This window comes from Macrotis lagotis, chromosome 1 (assembly GCF_037893015.1).
Source record: "Macrotis lagotis isolate mMagLag1 chromosome 1, bilby.v1.9.chrom.fasta, whole genome shotgun sequence".
NCBI lineage: Eukaryota > Metazoa > Chordata > Mammalia > Peramelemorphia > Peramelidae > Macrotis > Macrotis lagotis.
This window is the reverse complement of record NC_133658.1, coordinates 495,079,983-495,100,528: the sequence shown is the minus strand read 5'-3', so window position 1 is coordinate 495,100,528 and position 20,546 is coordinate 495,079,983. Positions and strand designations below refer to the sequence as shown.

The 20,546-nt window shown below is 34.0% G+C and overlaps 1 protein-coding gene across 2 annotated transcripts in view; it reads right to left on the bottom strand.

The window, feature by feature from the left end:
- Window positions 1–3,054: 3,054 nt before the first annotated feature.
- The window catches only part of BRWD1 (bromodomain and WD repeat domain containing 1), a 157,974-nt gene continuing 140,482 nt past the window's right edge, over window positions 3,055–20,546 (bottom strand). For both annotated transcript variants that reach the window (XM_074213861.1, XM_074213862.1), the window contains 3 exons: window positions 17,143–17,271; window positions 16,068–16,985; window positions 3,055–14,081 (listed from right to left, as the gene is read on the bottom strand). In XM_074213861.1, coding sequence (XP_074069962.1) covers window positions 12,940–14,081; window positions 16,068–16,985; window positions 17,143–17,271 — 2,189 coding nt within the window. In that variant the 3' untranslated portion in view covers window positions 3,055–12,939. The remainder of the gene's footprint in view (window positions 14,082–16,067; window positions 16,986–17,142; window positions 17,272–20,546) is intronic.

Here is a 20,546-nt window from a genome sequence, read left to right as displayed (position 1 = left end):
AACTGAGTTTTTCTTTTGTTTTACCTTCAATGTACTTGGCTGAGAGTAGGGGCAAATGAAGCTATTGGATGGCTGAGGAGGGATGAAAAGGTTTGGAAAAGGTGCAGTAGTGAAATAGTGAATTGATTAAAGAGATGTAAAAAGTATCTTGTCAGACTAGAATTGAGATTATGTAACAAATTTATACCTTATATAACATGATTTTGTACTTTCCTCCAACTTTGTTCAGCAGCACATTAGGAAAAGCTGAGGGTGATGGGAGTAATCTAAGGTTGGGGCTTGGTTTGACAAGATTACTGTAGGACAAAGAGGCAAAGGTATTAGAAGAAGACAGAGTTGAGCTGGTTTATGAAGGGGTCAAGATGAAGAGACACTATATAGCCAGGGCAGGGTAATTTTCTGAAAAAGAGCTGGGATGTTGAACAATTACAGGCCTTGGTAAGGGTGAAGAAGTAATATGACAAGACTATAATTAGATAAGGGAATTTAAGTTTATAAGCTTGGAAGTTGGAACATTAGTGAGTGGTGGCAAGATCAAGGGTATAGACATCTCTATATGTTGCTGAAATGGGATGGAGGAATAGGTCATGTGAAATGAGTTTCTAAAAGTTACTTGTGCTTAAGGGAGTATGTTGAAATGCCAGAGAGGACAGAATCAAGGGAAGAGTGTTAGGCACTAAACTCATTGAGTATCCTGGAGACTGGTTAAAAGCCACCAGATTGGGTGATAAATATGGATTGAATGAACCATTAAGGAGGAGAGGTTTTTAAGTGATGGTGCTAGAAAAGCCTGGAAGTGGAAAAGGGAGGGTGCTAGAAAAGCCTGGAAGTGGAAAAGGGAGTAAAATATATTCCAACTGGTAATTCAGTTACCAGTAAATTGGGGAGTATGAGAGGAAGTGCAACATACAGGAAAAGGTGGTCAGGGAAATTGTATTATCAGGAGGGAGCCAAGTTTGTATGAAAGCAATAAAAAGAGAAAAAGTACAGTCAGTTTAACCTACCATATTTGTATATAGCACTTTGTTCTATTTATTCATATCTCCACCCTCAGTTCCTGTTTGGGACCCACCTTTCCCAGATTTTCAGAGTTCCTTCCACCAGCTTTTTCCTGCTCTAAGATCTACCCTTATAGGGCTGGCAGGCTTCTGACCCCACCAGAGTCTCTAAATCTTTCATGAGCTTTCACATTGATACCTTAATCTGAAGTATAGGTACTAGTTTTTAAATTTCCTTCCAACTCTGAATTTCAGGATACTATGAAGTATAGCAATTTTCAGCTCAGTCTTGAAATTCATAAAGACCACTTCACTTTTAGTTTTTGAACTGTTTAACACTTTAGATTGTAAAAATACATTGAGGGTGGTAAAGGGAACAGATAGTTCTGTATTTTATTTTTATCACTTTATGGAAATTTTATTATTAAGTGTCTGAGACCGGATTTGAACCCAGGTACTCCTGTCTCCAGGGCCAGTGCTTTATCCACTGCGCCACCTAGCTGCCCCTCAATTGTCTTAAATGTATAAAATAGTAATACTCTGTTATTTGACTTCTGCAATACTGGAATTTTATTCTATTACCATTTTTGCCAAATTGTTTCCCATTCTTGTTCTCCATTTACTATCTCTTAAACATCTCTTCCTCTTCCTAAGTTCCTTATTACTGTTGTGGATAATAGCAGTCACCTGGGCATCATTCTCAATTTCTTTATTTCTGACTCAATATTCAATTAACTATAGTTCAGTCACTCATCACATTTTTCCTATTTTTACCTTTGTAATATTTCTCATCAGCTTCTGTCTTCAGACACCACCTTTGGCTTACTCTACCTCAATTATTTCATTCAGCTATTAAACTGGTCTTCCTGATGCACAATCTGACAATGTCACTCCCCCACCCCTATTTAACCAATTCAGCATCAATAACTTTTGACGCCACTTTTCCAATCTTATCCTACTCTTCACCTCACCCTCATCATTACCTCTATCATTCACTTCCTCAGATACACATTCTATCTCCTGACTAGAGCATTTTCATTAGTTATCTCAATCCTGGGACCCTTTCCTTCTTTATCTGGCTTCTGGCTTAAAAATCTCAAGTTAAAAAAGTTCCACCTCCTACAAGAACATTTTCCCAGTCCTTGGTGCCAACCAGAATTTATATAATACTTTAGGGTTTGCAAAGAGTTTTATGATTATTTCAATTTCACAAAACCCTGGGAACTAGGTTCTATTATCTCTATTTCAATGAGAGGTTAAGTGGCTTGTCCAGGATCAGTTAGCAAGTCTAATGTCAAATCTGAACTTGGGTCTTACCAATTCAATTTTAGTGTTCTATCCACTATACTTAATCTGCCTATTTTTTTCATTTTACACGTTATGTATAGTTGTTTGCATGCTACATGTTTCCCTCAAGTTATCTCAAAGAACATTTAACTTTCCTCCAGTGCTGAGCACTTATTTTAAGAAAAAATTACTTCCATCACAACCTCTCTCTGAAATGCATCCCAATTTATAATTTTGTCTCAGAATCACAATCCATTCAGTACAGGTATTTGTCCTGGTTTACTATGTAATATATCAATCAAGTCTAATTTCCTTATGAAGACATGAAGATATTTGTGGCAATACATAATTTTGAAATTTAGTTCTAATAACTTAAAATACATGTATTTTCTGAATTGTGTATATCATTTTATATAATAAATGTTTTGATAATTACTTTGGTGTTGGGGTATTCCTCATTGGAGGAAAACAAGATCTGACAGGAACAAAGTAAGATCAAGCTTTAAAAGTCAAAAGCATTTTAAATTAAACTTCAAGGAGGGAAAGAGTGAGAAGGCAAGAGAGCAAGGGAGAGCACCTAGACCTTGAAAACTGGTTATAAATTAGTTATAAATTCTTAGCTTGTACAAACAAGTCCCCACAAGAGTTTAATAAGATGAAATCTTGTTGTGTTGTATCACAACAGATGAATTACAAAGCATTAGGGATAAATAAAAGAATTTATTCTTAAGATATAATATAGAAAACTTATTTATAAATCAACTGAAAAATGAGAATTTTGTGATAAAATACTTTATTTTCATTGTAGAAAGATCTGCACTGTTTAAAAACACAAAGGACAACTCAGAGCTAAGGTCAGGTTGTCTTATTAGGGTACAGACATGACTTTCTTGACATACTAACAATGCATTTACTCAGTGCTGGAAACAATGTTATGTATATTGAGATTCACATTCTGAGGCAATGGCAAATTAGATCACATCTGTTAAGGTTGCTCTGGATTCTGCTTTCATTTAAAAACAATTCACTCTTCTCAGAATTGCAAAACGGCAAAAACTGTGTTTCACACCAGGAGTGGAAATAAGATATTGGCTATTTAAGAAAAGGAGCAACCCATTTACTTAACTCTTGATCATTTGTGGTTTTGGTTTTCCTAAATGAAGAACCACCCTCTGTAACTCATAGAACATTTAAAAGAGCACCTCATTGAAGCCTGGAAGGATTTGCATGAACTGATGAGTAGTGAGCAGAACCAGAACATTGTACACCCTAACAGCAACATGGGGGCAATGATCAATCTTGATGGACTTGTTCATCAGTGCAACAATCGGACAATTTTAGGGTATCTGAGATGGAGAATACCATCTATATCCAAAGAAAGAATCATGGAGTTTAAACAAAGACCAAAGACTATTACCTTTTTTTAAAAAGAAAAAGGTATCTTGTTATTTTGCTTTTGTATTTTTTTTTCCTTAAGGATATGATTTCTCAATACATTCAGTTCTGATCAATGTATAGCATGGAAACAATGTAAAGGCTATCAGACTGTCTTCTGTGGGGCATGGAGAGAGGGAAATGAGATTGAGGGAAAAATAAAATTCAAAAATAGTAAAAAAAAAAAAACGGTCACTCTAGAGAAGCATGGAACAAATTATACACAGATGCCAAGTGAAGAGAGCAGAATTAAGAGAGCATTGTACACATTAACAACACTGAGTTGATCAACTATGATGGATGCAGCTCCAAAACAAAACAAATATATAGAATGTGAATGAACGGTATGTTCACTTTTTTAAGTTCTATTTCCTATCTCACGGTTTTATTTTTCCTAGTCCTAATTCCTCATACACAAAATGACTAATATGTAAACATGTTATATACACAAATGTAAATATAGTGTTCATTAGATTGAAGGGGGTAGGAAGGGAAGGTGGAAGAAAATTGTGTAACTTATAACCATGCAAGTGGCTTGAGTGCTGAAAAAATTTAATTTACATTTGGAAAAAAAGCACTTCATTGAAGAGGTACTTCATCCTTTATGATGAGATTTTTTTTCATCATGGAGATCCATCTCCCTATAGAAGGCATCACATCCCTTTCTGATGCTGGTTGACTTCAATGCCTTCCACACAACGATCCTGCAGATTTAAGTTTTACTCCCTGATTTCTAAGGTCATTTTCAAACATCCCTCTGCCATCATCATTCCATGACTTTGCTCCATTTTTGAGATTTACTTTTTCCAGGGACATCACCCAATACATATTCTGGTGGCAGTTATCTACTGGACATTGGGTTTCTCTTTCTTCCATAAATAGTTCAATATCCCAAGTTAGTCTTCCTTTCAATATCGCTGTCTCATTTCACATCTTGCCACATAACGATTTCTTCCCTTGAGAATTCTTGTCTATATGCTTAGACCATTGATCAAATGGACCTTATAAATATCAATCAGTTTGTTTTACAAATGAGACCTTTGGGGTGGCTAGGTAGCGCAGTGGATAAAGCACCAGCCGTGGAGTCAGGAGTACCTGGGTTCAAATCCAATCTCTGACACTTAATAGTTACCTAGCTATGTGGCCTTGGGCAAGTCACTTAACCCCACTTGCCTTGCAAATGCACCCCCCCCAAAAAAAAAGAAAAGAAATGAGACCTTTATTAGAGAAACTTGTTGCAATAAATTTCACCGAGGGGCAGTGAGGTTGTGCAGTGGATAGAGCACTGGCCCTGGAATCAGGAGGACCCAAGTTCAAATTCAGCCCATGACACTTAATTACCTAGCTATGTGACCTTGGGAAAACCACTTAATCCCATTATCTTACAAAAACAAAAGCCACCCACTTCTCCTTTTAATAAAAAAAGCTTTATTGGAAGTTTCTTCAAATACTTATATTCAATATTATCCATTTTATCTTCCATGAGAGTTTCCTCTATCTGTAGATCTGGGAGTTAATTTGTAAAAATCTGTTTTGTTACTTTTTACATCTAGGTCATATAACCATTTAGAACTTGTTTGGTCTAATTTCTCAAATGCTGGGTTTTTGTACCAGTAAAATGCATCTTTAGACAGTAGGTAATTAGGTTCTCTATGTTGAATACTTTATCTATTCCTGATTTTTTAACCAGTATCAAGTTTTTTCCCCTTCCCACTTATTTCTCTAGACATACTTTAATTTTTGTGATTCCAGATGAATTTCATTTTTATGTTTTAGTCATAAAAATCGATCCTTTGGTAGTTTGATATAGCACTGAATAAAAAGTAAACTAATTTGAACAATTAATATTCCTCCTATTATTTAGGAATATTGCTTTGTAATTGTATTTATAGTCTCCCAAATACTTTAGTTTCAATTTCTTTAAAAAGATTTTTCTTGTATTGGGAACTTACAACTTTGCTTATTATTGTTTCAACTAATATTTGACTTTCACCACATGCAAAAAGTATGTTTAGTCCAAAAATTTGCTCTTATTGATTTAGCTGTTTCTCATTCTATGTAGTAACAATGGACATTCTTGCTTCATCCGATGCTAGCTCATGAGTTTTAAATTAATATTATTTGCCAGATTAAGCAAAGGTTCATTCCTATTATGCTTTTATTTTTTTAAAAAAAATGTTATTTTGAGAACCTTTTTCCTGCATTGGCATAATCTCCTTTTATTTAAAATCAATCATGTTCATATTTTTCCTAATATTAAAAACCAGCTTGGGGTGGCTAGGTGGTGCAGTGGATAAGTGGGGCGGCTAGGTGGTGCAGTGGGTAAAGCACTGGCCCTGGAGTCAGGAGTACCTGAGTTCAAATTCGGTCTCAGACACTTAATAATTACCTAGCTGGGTGGCTAGGTAATTGGGCAAGCCACTTAACCCCATTTGCCTTACAAAAAAAAACCCAGCAAGTTCAAATCTATAGTCTTAAAATACTTAACAGCTGCAGAACCTTGGACAAGTCCCAACCTGTTAGCCCCAGTTTAGATGCTATTGTTTTATCCGCTTTGCTAATATTTTTACATTAATGTTCACTTGGCATACTGATTTGTAGTAGGGATGTGCTTAAAAATGTTTTAACAGTTGGGTCTCAGGGTGAGGAATGTATACATTACGCACTTTTTAAAGTTTTATTAACATTTTCTTCTTCACTTTCTTAAGACTAGACAATTAAGCAATAAAGTCCAGTGGTTGGTTCAGTGGATAGACTGCAGAGTCAGGAAGACTCCTTCCTGGTCTCATATATACTTATACTAGCTGTGTGATTCTGGGTTAATTCACTTAGTCCTGTTTGCCTCAGTTTCCTCATATGTAAAATGGTCTGGAGAAGGAAATGGCCATTCTAGTATCTTTGCCAAAGAAAACCCCAAAATGGTTCATGAAGAGTTGGACCAAACTGAAAAACAACTAAACAGGTATAAATGCTCACACTGAAAATTAAACATGCACTCATAAGCACACCACTTGTCTAGTTTTTTTTGACTCACCATGATTTATATTATCAAGACCATATTTATCATAGGAATACAGTAGAATTCTTTCTTATGCTATTTTAAAAAAGTTTGTATAATACTTTTTTTTTTGACAGAATTCACTTATGAATCCATTTGGAACTGGGCTTTTCCCTACTACTCTTGTAAGGAGTTCTTTTTATGGCTTTTCAAATTTTTACATTCTCAAGTATTTAAAAGAACTGAATGGCTAAGAAGTGACCTTAAACAAGATCATACTTAACTGGAGAGGTAGCATTGGTCTGGAGAAGGGAAAACGTTCAAACACTTTAAGGACTAGAACCTGCTAGAGAGTGGTTGGTGGATTTCTTACAAAATTCTGTAGCCCATAACTAAAGGGGTAGTTAAGAGTAACAAAGAATAACAAAGGAGCATGATTATGAATAATCGGTTACTTCAGAATCCATTTAAAAAATAGTAATACTAAACTTACCAGTTTTTCAGGGCAATGCAATCGTTTACCTATATATTAGGAAAACGTCTGACAAGCTTTCATATAGTCCACGAGAAGTGTGGGCTAAATAGTTATGTAGATTTGGCACTGGTTGAATAGCATAATCCAAATAGTATTCATTAAGTCTGATATAGGGTGAATGTCCTAGTATACTACTATACTTGGCTCTGTACACACACACACACACACACACACACACACACACACACACACCTCATTTATTAAGTCTGTGGATGATAAAAAATTTTGAATGGCAGTAAGAAGTCAAAAAAGACCCTCAAACAAGTTATATGTTGAATTAAATCTTAGTAAAATAGTGCTAAATTTTCTTAATATTTTGGCTTTTAAGCTACTCCAAAAGGATGTTTTATTTATGCATAGGTTAGATGACATGTTAGATAGGGGGTTTCAACAAAATCAAATCAGAATAACCTCAAATGCTAATGTGATCTTAAACTGAATTGGAAAGGTCCAGGTGAGGGAAATGACAAGTCTCAGTCTAGTCAGCCCTAGTCAGGTCACAACTATATCCAGGTTTTAGCCCCACATTTTAGGAAGCATATCCAGAAATATAATTTAAGATATCATATGTGAATTGTTTTAAGAATCTGAGGGTATACTGGAAAAAAAAGGGCTATCATTTGTACAATGAAGTAAAATTGTTTGGTTTGGCAAAACTACGTGCAAAGGGGTCAATTTTAGGCTCAAAATGAGGGAAATTTTCCGAAAAACAAGTTACCTTGAGAAGCAGTGGACTTCTCTTCATTAGGGGTTTATTCACTAGATTATGTTGTGAAGAATTTTACTCAGGTGTAAACAAATAGGTTCCATCCAACTCTGAAATTGTTCCCCTTCCTTGAACAGGAGACTTTTAGTTAATACTGAAGAATTTGAAATCTATTTTTTAACTTATTTCTTCAACTACAATTAATTTCTGATTGGTATAATTACAGAGAGGGGAATAAATAAAATAAAAAAAAATTTTTCCCCTTAGTAGAGTAGTATTAGACTGTTACTGATATAAGTTGACTGGTTTTGTTCAGAGTAAAAGTTCCAGTGACTTATAAATCAGTTTTTGAAGGTCAACAATTCTTCTGGATTTTTAAAGAGTTTTCCAAACATTTTTAGTCCATAACAAACTTGTGAACTCACATAAATTTTAGCCTTTTATCCCTACTAGCTAAAGAAAATGACAAAATGACCAAAAATTAGTTTAGTTCACTTTGTTCTGAAACTAATGTGAAGCCAATACCTGATATTATAAGACAATAAGTGTTTAAAAAAAACTCAAGACTTTAATCCATTTACTCCTAAACTCATTTTTTTATATACTCAAAAAATTCTAAGTCTCTTTTAGCTCAATGATATTAATGCACATACACAACATATAGATGCAGAGCCATTCTCCTTTCACTGTGGTTATTAATGTACTATTACTTTCACTCTTCAGGTTAAATTTGTGAGGCAATCTATAATACAGTCAAACACTCCTGAAGAACCCTCATGTAATAACGAAGTCTACAAAATGGAATCTGCATTTGGGTGCTGATATATTTCTCTTCTCCCTGATAAATGTGCTTGTACATAACTCAAGATTACTTAGGTAAATCTGTATAGTGGGAACTATCATCTACCCGAAGGGGCCTGTTGTGATCAACCAAGGAAGAGGATGGAGATGGGTCACATCTCATATTCCATAATCATACCTAGCCCTACCACTCTCTTGCTCTACCAATCTCCTTCCTGTTCCAACCTCATCTCTCCTTAAAGCAGGTATTCTTCAGAGTATTTATGACCTAACCAACATGGGACATAACCCACAGCAGTTAACTATGTAGGTACCACTGGGAAAATTCTTGATTAGCTTTTCCTTAAGATCACGTTGACTCTATGGTTGCAGTCCCTGGAATTTTGGACTCTGTACTCTGGAACAGTAAGAGCCTTGCCTCTCCCTCATTGTTTTGGGTGGGACAGTTTAGTCATGTAGCAGAAAGTTGTGATCTAAATTTCACCACATCTCATTATTTTTCCTTTCCAAACCTTCCCTTCTTCAAGACTTTCCTATTATTGTTGAATGCACCACCACCCTATCAGGCATCCAAATTCACCTCATTATTGTCTTCCATTCTTCACCCTATATAGGTCAGTCAGTTGCCAAATTCTGTTGTTTCCATTTCTACATCTCTCCTCATCTCATTAGTCACAAAATACACTATGCTTCAGTCTCTCCTCACATCTTTCCTAGACTGTATTAATAGCTAATTGGTCTCCTTGCTTCTGGTCTCTTTCCTTTTTAATCTGTCCTCCACACAACGGTCGAAGTGATTTTCTAAAGTTTGCCACTAGAAAACTCCACTAACTCTAAATGTTACAATGTTCACAATGATTATTAGCAAAGCAGTAATTCTATGACTTATAAATTAAGTAAATATACTCATATTGGGGAAACATGCTAAAATATTTTTTTTACTGAAGAGGTATTTAATCAAAAGGTTTGGAGAACTTTGTTTTGATGAAATGGTTAACTAATAGCTCTATTTCTGTTTTTATGGCAATATCCACCTAAAAGATATGAAATCCTAGGGATTTTGTGTTTATGACATAAGATCAAAGTTTCCATCTAAGCTTTTTTTTTGGCTAAAATTCTATCTTGGATTTTAAAATTATCCTTTAGATTTTAATTTTGTCTCATGTGAAATAAAAACACAATGGTGTTCTAATTCAGAGATTATGAATCATGATATAAAGGGAGTATGTGTTTTGTGAAAATGTTTCTTTTTATGAAACTGAATCAGGATGAGAGATAATCCAAATGAGTTCCTCATGCCTTTGCATAATAGCACACCAAAAACACATAAGAAAAATAATGTGGAAAACAATAAGAGTTCAACTTTATAATGTTCCATAAGTCTGTAAAGTTAGGTTTTCTTCTTTAATCAAAGGGAGGATGAGCATACCAGGAACTCTTACAAGAAACTAAGTTAAAAGCTACACTATTGTTATTAAGAAAGCAAACATAATTTTTAAAAATTTGGCATATTAACAGTACATGATTATTTAGAGACAATATCTAACCAGTTTTAAAAATGTTTGAAACCATTAATAACAAACCTGGTTAAACTTATGTTCCTTCTTCTAAAGGAAAGAAAAATAAAATTTTAATACCTTAAATCATTTTTATAACTTAATAAAATTATAGAACTTAAAATAATTCACTTTAAGTAAACCTTAATTATAGCACTATAGAGAGTAGCTATAGCACTTTTTTATTGGAATGATCTCATATTCCTTTATTAGAAAAATTAAATAAAAAATTTGAAGTTCATATGCTGTAAGTCAACATAAATATTTCCTTTATTACTTTCTTAAATAGAGGCATGTGCATATCTTTCTCAAAATCTGAATGTTGAGAACAGTACCCAAGATTAAAGCAACCTGTAAAACTACACAATTCCTTTATAGCACCAAGTTCTTATTTTATTTATGTTTTTATAATTTACCTTTTCCCAAGTACATCTTTACAGTCATAAAGTGAAATGATGCTGTGCTTGGTTTTCCCTATTATATTCTCATTAAAATATGAAAGCTGTATTTACTAACAATTGGTTTAACCACTTTGACTGGACTGACCAACAAGATAATTTAGCCCAAATGGGCAAAACTCATTCTGTGTATACATGCAATAAGAAAATTATTCTTTATAAAAGAACCTAAGCCCATTTAAATATTCCACATTTATATGCTCTCAGATTTTTGATACTTTTCACAGAAGACAGTGGTAAATGTATAAACAAATGAAGAATTTAGATTAATTCATGGACTAGATTCATAACAATTTAATACAGTAACTTAGGGGATGTTCAAGAAATATTCTAAAAAAAATTTTTAGTTTAGTGCCCTAGACAGCAATCTCCCTCAACATCTGGGGTAGAATATTGTCCTAATACAGTATACATTTATTCACGTTTTGTATACATTTATTCATGTTTTATAAAACTAATGAGGGAAAAATATTAGCTTTAATCTGAAATTATAATTCCCCTGAAGATAACAAAAATATATCCCAGGCATGTTAATGCTGTCTAGAACAATCCTACCCCATTGGTAGAGAAGAGTATGAGAGTGTCACTAGAAGTTTCTGGGAAATCTATATGAGTACTTCAGAAAGGATTCTCTAACCCAAAAGCAGAAAACCTTGCCCACAGTTTACAACAGCTATGATTTCAGGGAAAATAAGAAACAGATTTTCTATTTGATGTCAAGTTCAAATTTAAAGCCAGTCATGGTGGGGTAGAGGGGTATAACCGTTCTTAGCAAAATACATAAAACATATTGGAGGTACTATACTTCAGGCACATGAAAGCTCAATGAGGCTACATATACTGACAGGGAGAGAAGGTGACTTAGCAAAGAAAAACAAATTACTACAAAATGCAAAATGTTTAGGTGCCAAGTTTATCTTAATGGTTTCAAAAATCATTAAACTAACATATACTATATTTTCTTAGAATGGCAAATCCACACATTAGGGCTAGTATCATTAATATTGGTATGGTTACTTAGTAGCCCAGGGTAAATGGGAATGTATAGTGATATGGCAAATCAATCTAAACAACAAAGACATTTGCCTAATTTCCCTGGCTGAGTTTCACTGTCACAAAACCAAAATTATAATTCCAATATTGATGGGAAACACACCTAATTAGCAGAATGAAGTGGGATAAAATATTTTTTCAACCAGATTGAAATAACAAGGACAACTAGTTAAGAATATGATTTTCTTAAACCAAAGGCACATTCTTTCATTTTAGAGGATGGAGTAATTAAGAATACTTATTTACTTTGGTTAAATACAGTAATGTTTAAAAAAAAGAAAAGATTTTAGGTGGCTAAGAAGCAAGCTTTACAGCATTTATACATTAGTGCAGATGTTAAAGGAAATGTCAAAATAAAGGCTATGGCTCTGACCTTATTTAGAATTTTTTTTAAAAAAAGAAACATGTTCAACATTTAAACAAAAAAAAGACTGGATAAAACAACTTACCAGTAGTTTCTAAGTTCAAGTTTACAGCAAAAAACCCCAAAACCATTTAAAAAAAGAAAATGGAACTAAAATTAATGGAGCTGATATTCTGTATTGAACTGTGGTGGCAATAAAAGTTTCTAATGGGAACCATAACAAAATGGTTAAGTATATCTTTACCTAGTAAATAGTTCTTCCCATGATATTAATGTCAGTTTGTTGTTATGAGTTATTTGTAAACCTTCACATGAAATGATAATATTACACAAAGGAGAATAGAAACTATGACTTAAGAATTTAATAAAGTAGTAACTCTGAAAAGTATTAACTTGCTACTGTGAAAATAATGATCAACCATTTAATACTAGCCAGATGTCTAGTGTTTAAAGACATAAAACAGATTTTAAACTCTTGCTATATGTAGTCACATAGAGTCAAAATTGAGAGCTGCCCTAAAACGAAGCATATTTTGGCACCTGTGCTAAATGCTGCTACCTAAGCAAGGTCAAGGAAAAATAAAGAAAAGGACAAGTCATGATTTAGTCACATTCATAACTTTTTCATAGAAAAATATAAATATATTCCCTGAATTATAGAACCAAAAAAAAAAATCACTGGAACAGCCAATATTCACCACAAATTCCAGTTCAATTCCTCTAAAAAATGAACTGGTTTTCCCTCAAGGTCATAAGGTGCAATCATCTATATCAAAAACATTTTCTACATCTAAAACTCTATCATCATCCCCATAATTATATCTTACAGTTCTTCTACCCTGATTTCTTGTTCTTATTTTTGAACGTCGTGGAGCATTTTTAGTTTTTGCGTAGTCCAAATCCTCCCAGTCATTATCATCCAACCTTAACCTTGGTTGTTTGCTTTTTCTTGGTAATCTCACTGGTTTAGATATGTTACCTTTAAAAGTATTACTTCTTCTAACGACATTTGATTTTCTATTCCTTTTTGTCTTTTTTGTTTTTATGTTATCACTATAGGCAACGTCTGAATCAGTTTCTGTTTCCGGATTTGACTCACATTTGGGATTAGTCTTTGAACTAGCTACTTCTTCAGAACCTTCCAAAATTTCTGATTCAGAACATTTTCTCTTCCTCCCCTTTTCAGACTCTGTTGTGTCTTGCAAATCTTGATGAACCTCTGCCTTTCTAAAAGGAATCTTTTGACGAGTTTTCCTTCTGGTTCTTCTACCTGTCCATTTTCCTGTACCAGAACTCATTTCCTGTTCAACACTATTTTCTGAAGTAGACCTCTGCACCAAAACTGACTGGTAAGAAACATTCTTCCCATTATCATCTTCTGGTTTATGGCTTTTTGAATCTTCTTTTGAGGATTCAATCAGAGAATTTTTTGTTGTATGAGATGCAGCACTAGTAGATATGAGACAACTGGTAAGCTGTTTCTGATTACTTTCTGAGTCTATGTCTCCATTTATAGACTCACTTACATTTTTCCTACTACTATCAGAACTAGTTTCAGGTCGTTCATCTTCAGAGGTACTTTGTTCATTTAACACTACTTCACTCTTTAAACTTGTATTTCCCTCATTCTTGGGTTTAGCAGAAGCACAATTAAGGGTCTTTTTCCTGTATCCATTGCTTCTAGTGCACATATTTTCTGAACTAAAATCTTCTTCATCACTCATTAACCTTATTTTATTGGCAGCCATTGTAGCACTTTTCCGTGGAATCCTTCGAAAACCAATTTTGTCTTTTAATGATTTAACTACTTCTGAACTGCTGTCTGAGTCACTGGAGCATATCCTTTTCTTAGTAGCTTTTCCATTGTGTCCATTTTCTTGGGATACAGAATCTGGGAAGGCGAAAAAAATTCTTTTTAACAACAATAAATTATTATTACTATTAGTAGAAAATTGAAAAGAATAGAATCAAATTACTATTAGATCCTTACCCAAAGTCTTTTCGGAATTTCAGTTAAAAAATTTTAATGCTAAAACAAAATTTTCAAAATTTATGTAGATATGATTTATTTTGTCAACTTTAATGTGGCCCATACTTCTCTGACTGGGTTAATTTATCAGTGAATGAACAAGTATTACTAAGCATTTAATATTTGACAGGCATTGTGGTAGATACTGAGGATACACAAAGACAAAAACAAAGGAGGCTTTGCCCTCCTTTAGAAATATTCTATTGGGAAGGATAACACAAACACATCAATATTTATAAAGTAAATATGGGAAAAATGAGGTAGTTAGGTATTAGTAAATGGAAAACAGCACTTGAACTGAATTTTAAAGGGAATTAAGTGTTCTAGGTAATGCTTCTCAAAGTAATTTGTGGATCCCTGGGGAGTGGGAGAAATGATGTCTACAAGGTCAAAAGTACTTTCATAAAAACACTAAAATATTATTTGCCTAGTAAAATATTCCTTCTATTTGCAAATATAGATATGTATTTTTGGGTGATGCTGAATTTTTTTCATCTAATTCAACCAAAATAATATATCCCAATAGACTACATTCAGAAGAAGAATTGCCTTCTATTAGCCAGGTAGAAATTTGCAAAGACAATGCTATACTTCTATACTTTTTTTAGGGGGGAGGAGGGGAAATAGTTATTTTTCATTAAAAAGATATTTATATGAATAAGTATCATTTTAAATGAACTAATATATTAAAAAAAATCTGTTTTAACATATGCTAAATATTCATATAAAATTTTTAAAGTTTAACTTAATATGATAAATATCAATAGACACAACCCACATTAAAAATTGCTTTAAAAATTATAAATAATGGGGTCCTGAGATCAAAAAATCTGAAACTGCTGTTCTAGGATTTCCTAAACAATGGTCCATGATTGTTCAAAAATAAATTGTTTTTGATGTTATATTTCAATATATATTGGCTTTCTTTTGATAAGATTATGCATTTAAAAAATAGTATCCTGAAAAGGGGTTCATAGGCTTCACCAATCTGCTAAAGGGGTCCCAGGATAAAGAACAAGTTCAGATTCCCTGAAGTATTCTAAGAGGTGAGAGCAAAACGAAGTACAGTATAGATGTAAGGGATAATGTATATAAATATAAATGCAGCCAGGTGGTGCAATAGATAAAAGAGTGTGGGGCCCAGAGTCAGGAAGCCTCATCTTTTTTACTTCAAATCTGACAGACTAGCTATGTGACTCTTAGTATCCTCATCTATAAACTGAGCTGGAGATGGAAATGTCTAATCTCTTCAGAATCTTTGCCAAGAAAACCCCAAATAGGGTCAAGAAAAATCAAACACAATTGAAAATGAATGCATAGCAAGTATGTAAATATAGAATATCATAGATGAGGTCAAAAAGTGGTGACTTGATGAAAATGTAAAGGTAGGCTGCAGTCAAGATATTTAAATTTGTTAAAGAAGGTTTTTGTATTTAACTCAGACAATATAGATGCATGACTGAAACCACCAATCCTCTCAGCATATTCAAAGGTTCCTTCCATACAACCTATCTGTAAGCAACCCTATTTCCTACTTCCCACAACCCTGGTTCACTATCAATTTCCCAGCTTCTCTAAATCCAAACTGGAAACTAATGCCATAGCCATTTGGCTTACAACAAAATATCACTTTTTATGTTCAGTACAGAAGAGGGAACACTAGAGTTAGTGGCATCTATCAGGATCTATCCAGGATGAAATAAGATTTGGATGTGTCTGTGTCTAGAGAGCAGTGCCTTGGAGGGAAAGAGTGAGTGAGAAGCTAAGTGAGGTGGCCAAAGTATACTAAGTGAAATAAATGGACTGTGAGAATCAGTGAAACCACAAAAAGTGTAAATGTTAAGTTACCTTTCATAACATTTGTTTTCCTTTTATTGCATTCTATATTGTCATCATAACTATGGTCAGAATCCAAATCTGTTTCAGATTCATGTTTCAAATAACATTTGGAAACAGCAAGAGGCTCATTCTTTAAATCTCCTGAATTCAAAGACGTTTTCATTTTCTTACAATGTCGTCCAGCTTCTTTTTCACCGTCATCAGAGTCCTCTGAATCACTTAGGACTTTTGCTTTCCTAAATAAAGTAGCACCCTTCCAACACGTTTTCTTGCACTTTTTACCACTCCATTCACTTGGCTCAGAATCTGCATCCTCCTTAGAACATTTTTTGGCCTTAGATTTTACAGTTGATGGACAGACTCTTTTACTGCTAGTCTCTGAATTACAGCTTTCTGAATCTTCCTCAGAAGATTCTATTAAGGGAAATTTTGTTGTAAAACCCACTCCAGTATGGGCTTTATAACCATTAGCATGCCAATTCTTTTGTGACACCATTAAATTACTTTCAGATTCAGAACTTTCATTTTCAGATTCACTGACACCTTTCCTAGCAGCACTAGAACACATTTCTGGTGCTTGCTGATTTTGTTTTTTTACTTCTTTTTCACTCTCTGTCTTTAAACTTTGATCATCCTCAGAGTTATATAATAATTTTTTCTTAGCTGCAGCAGAGGCATTTCGGTGAGGCAGTTTTCTGCTGTTTTTGCTTGTAGAGCAAATGCTTGCTGAGCTCAAATCTTCTTCTACATCACTCATTAGCTTAATCTTATTAGCAGCCACAGCAGCACACTTGCGTGGGATTTTTCGGTTACTTCCAGCTTTGTCTTTGATTGTTTCATTATTCAGTATTGAATTATCAGAATCACTCAAGTAGACCCTTTTGCGTAAAGCTTTTCTACCACAACCATTTTCTAAAAACATAGAACCTAAGAGAAAAGACATGAAATGTAAAGTGAATAAATCTTACTTTCATTTAGAAATATAGAGTATCAATGCAAATTAACAGTACACTAAACTAAGTAAATTTTACTTTCCTTTCAATGTTTTTCTAACATACATTTCTTTAAAATGTTACTATCTTACCATTTTTTCTTTGAGAAGATCTATTTCTAGTCACAATGAAGTTTCTGCTTCTGCCTCTGGAGATCCCATTACGTATTAAGGGATCAGGAGATTCAGAGTTCTCTCTACTTTCCTCTGAACTACTGGAAGCTGAAAGGTAGAGAAAGAAGTAATTGAGAAATCTGACATAAATTTTATCTAATAAAAAGATACAAATCACCACATATTTAAGCAGTTCAGTACTTGCTAATAAAATATATCTCAAAGACAGATTTTGAAGGGTACATCAAGTAATTTTACATGCTGTGAAATATGTAAATAAGCACCTATATCAATTTTGTCATTGAAATAGATTTAGAGATCATGTAATCCAACCTTCTTATTTTTCAAATGAAGTAGATGAGGAATCTGTGAACCAACTTGCATTAGAGTTGGAATCTAATCAGGGTGTGTGTCTGACTCCAAATTCAGTGCTCCTCCAACTACATTAACTCCAGGAAGTCATAATAAAATATTAATGCTAAAATACACACTAAGTCAAAAGGCAGGTGGCCTTATGATTTCATTAGTAGAGGGAACTTCCTGCGAACCAGTGGATATCAACATCTACTCTGCAATTCTTTTAGAGAGAGTTTCTAAGGAACCGAGAGGTTTTAAATAACTTGCCAAGCATCTCACAGTCAATATGTACCACAAGGATGCTACATTTAAAGAAGTCATTATAAAAGAAAATTGCTCAAATATATTAGAAACAGAATGCGAGGTGAAAAGAGAAGAAAAACCTATCAGTTACCTCCAGGAAACAAAAACACCCAAAAAACGCCACTGCCAAAATACAAAGTTTCCAAATTAAGTTAAAAATAGAAACAATCAAATAGAAGGAAAAAAAGTATCAAGGAATCACAGTGATGATCCCACAAAATTATATTACAAACTATATGAAGAAAAGAAAATCTTGAAATGTTATGCTTAAAGGCCTATTTCAATAAAATGCTGCATAATTGATTGTAGTCCTATGCTGTTTGGATGTGCAGTAGTTTTAGAGACAGAAATGGAAACGATCTTTTAATAGAATAGAGGGCTTTCAGATACTTCTGATAAAGACCTGAGCTGACTAGAATCTTTGAAACAAAGACAAGTGACAAAATAAACCCAGAAAGGTAAATCTATTTAAGCCAAGAAATGGTGAGTAACATTTACTTCAAAGAGGAGAAACAAGAAAAATAGTTATCCTTTCCATATTATATAGTCAGAGAGGGAGTAAAGAAAGACATGTGGGGCGGCTAGGTGGCACAGTGGATAAAGCACCGGCCCTGGAGTCAGGAGTGCCTGAGTTCAAATCCAGTCTCAGAAACTTAATAATTACCTAGCTGTGTGGCCTTGGGCAAGCCACTTAACCCCACTGTCTTGAAAAAAAAATACAAAAGAAAGGTATATAATGAGGAAAATTTATATCATATAACTATGTAATACAAGAGGTGGACCAAGATTGGGAGGAGTGGACATCTGATGAATTTCACTCTTATCTGAACAAATCTGAAAGTACCCAAAGTTGGTTTAGAAATATTTTAAAATCAATAAGGAAATAAGTGGACACCAGAGAATGAAGAAGGGAGTTAAACTTAGAGAGCTAATAATCACAAGCAAAATAAAATTCAACTACAACAAGCAGAACAAAAGTGGGAGTGGAATAAAAGAGAATGATCTAGTCAACTTCTGGATCAACTGATCAAGACAAAGGATTAGGTAGTTTCACCAATTCTCAGTTTCTCAAACCTCTCCAAGATAAAAAATATGCAAGATAGAAGGTAATTTTCTGTTTCTATAATCTTAAGATCCCAAGACCCCAAACAAAGTAAAATTTCAATGAACGCAGAGAAGACAAATTCTTAATCTCTAACATATTCATTCAACACTAACTCCCACCACACTACCTGTCACACTGAGCAGCCACAGGGCTGCATAAATCCCATTTGCATGTAACAGAACTCAATTCTACATATCAACATCTACTTCCCCCCTACCCTACAGTAGCAGAGAATAAACTCAAAAATGGCAAAAATTTACCCAATGTCTTACAATGATAAGAAACATAACAGCAGTGAGAAGAAATGGTATCCTGCTGCAACAAAGCTAGGCTCAAGAATTGAGGAACAAGGAAACTAGGGCCAATTCTGCCCCTCAAAAATCACTTGGAGGGGCGGCTAGGTGGCGCAGTGGATAAAGCACTGGCCCGGAGTCAGGAGTACCAGGGTTCAAATCTGGTCTCAGACACTTAATAATTACCTAGCTGTGTGGCCTTGGGCAAGTCACTTAACCCCATTTGCCTTGCAAAACCTAAAAAAAAAAGGTCCAGCCCAGAAGGAAAATTGCCAGTAAGTAGGAGAGAATCAGGAACAGTAAGAGAAAATTAAGAAAAAAAACAAAGATTACAGGAAGAAGAAAATTAAAAAAATCTTGAGCACAAGGAGATAAGCCTGTTAAGTTATTAGTAGCAGATGGAAAAAATGGCATCTAGATTAGAGAAAAGGATTTAGGCATCTATAAGTATAACAAGATAAGGAAAATACTTGATGAGGCTGAGAATTCTGGGGATTCTCAAGAGAACATGGAACCAGAGCAAAATATTTTCAGATTATACATTAGAAATAATTGAAAGAATAGAAAAACCTGAATCCATGAGAGAAAGTCTTATCAAAGAAATTTTAAAAAAGGAAAACTGATTGGGAATGCAAATATTTGGAAATGAAAGACAATCTAGAAGAAAAGAAGCAACAATACAACTACATATATAAGGAGAACATAGTTAACTTATAGACATAGGACAGAGAAACAACTTAATGATTATAGTTCTCACAGAAGACTATATAACAAGTCAAAAAAACTGAACATCACGAAGGAAGAATAAAAAAAATTCCCAGAAATTCTTAACATCAAGATAAAGTGCTAAATGAAAGAATCCATAAATTATCATCAAATAAAAAAACAAAAAACCAAACCCAACAAAAAACCCTCTATGCTGCAAACCCCAAGACACTGTCTAAGTGACCAGAAAAAAGTTCTTCAAAAATAAAAAAGGAAATTTGAATATAAGATTCTTCAATTAGCAGAAATATCAAGAGACAAGAAAGTATCCAGAAAAAAATCCTTCAAAAATAAAAAGAAAGGAAATTTTAATAATCTAAGACTATTCTTCAATGACCAGAATAAACAGGAGACAAAGTTAGGTGGCGAAGTAAACAGAACATAGGCCCTGGAATCAGGAAGACTCGGCTGCAGGAGTTCAAATCCAGCCTCTAATACTTACTAGCTGTGTGATCTTGGACAAGTTGCTTAATCCTGTATGCCTCAGTTCCTCATCTATAAAATGAGCTGGAGAAGGAAATGGTAAACCAATCCAGCTTCTTTGCTAAGAAAACACCAAA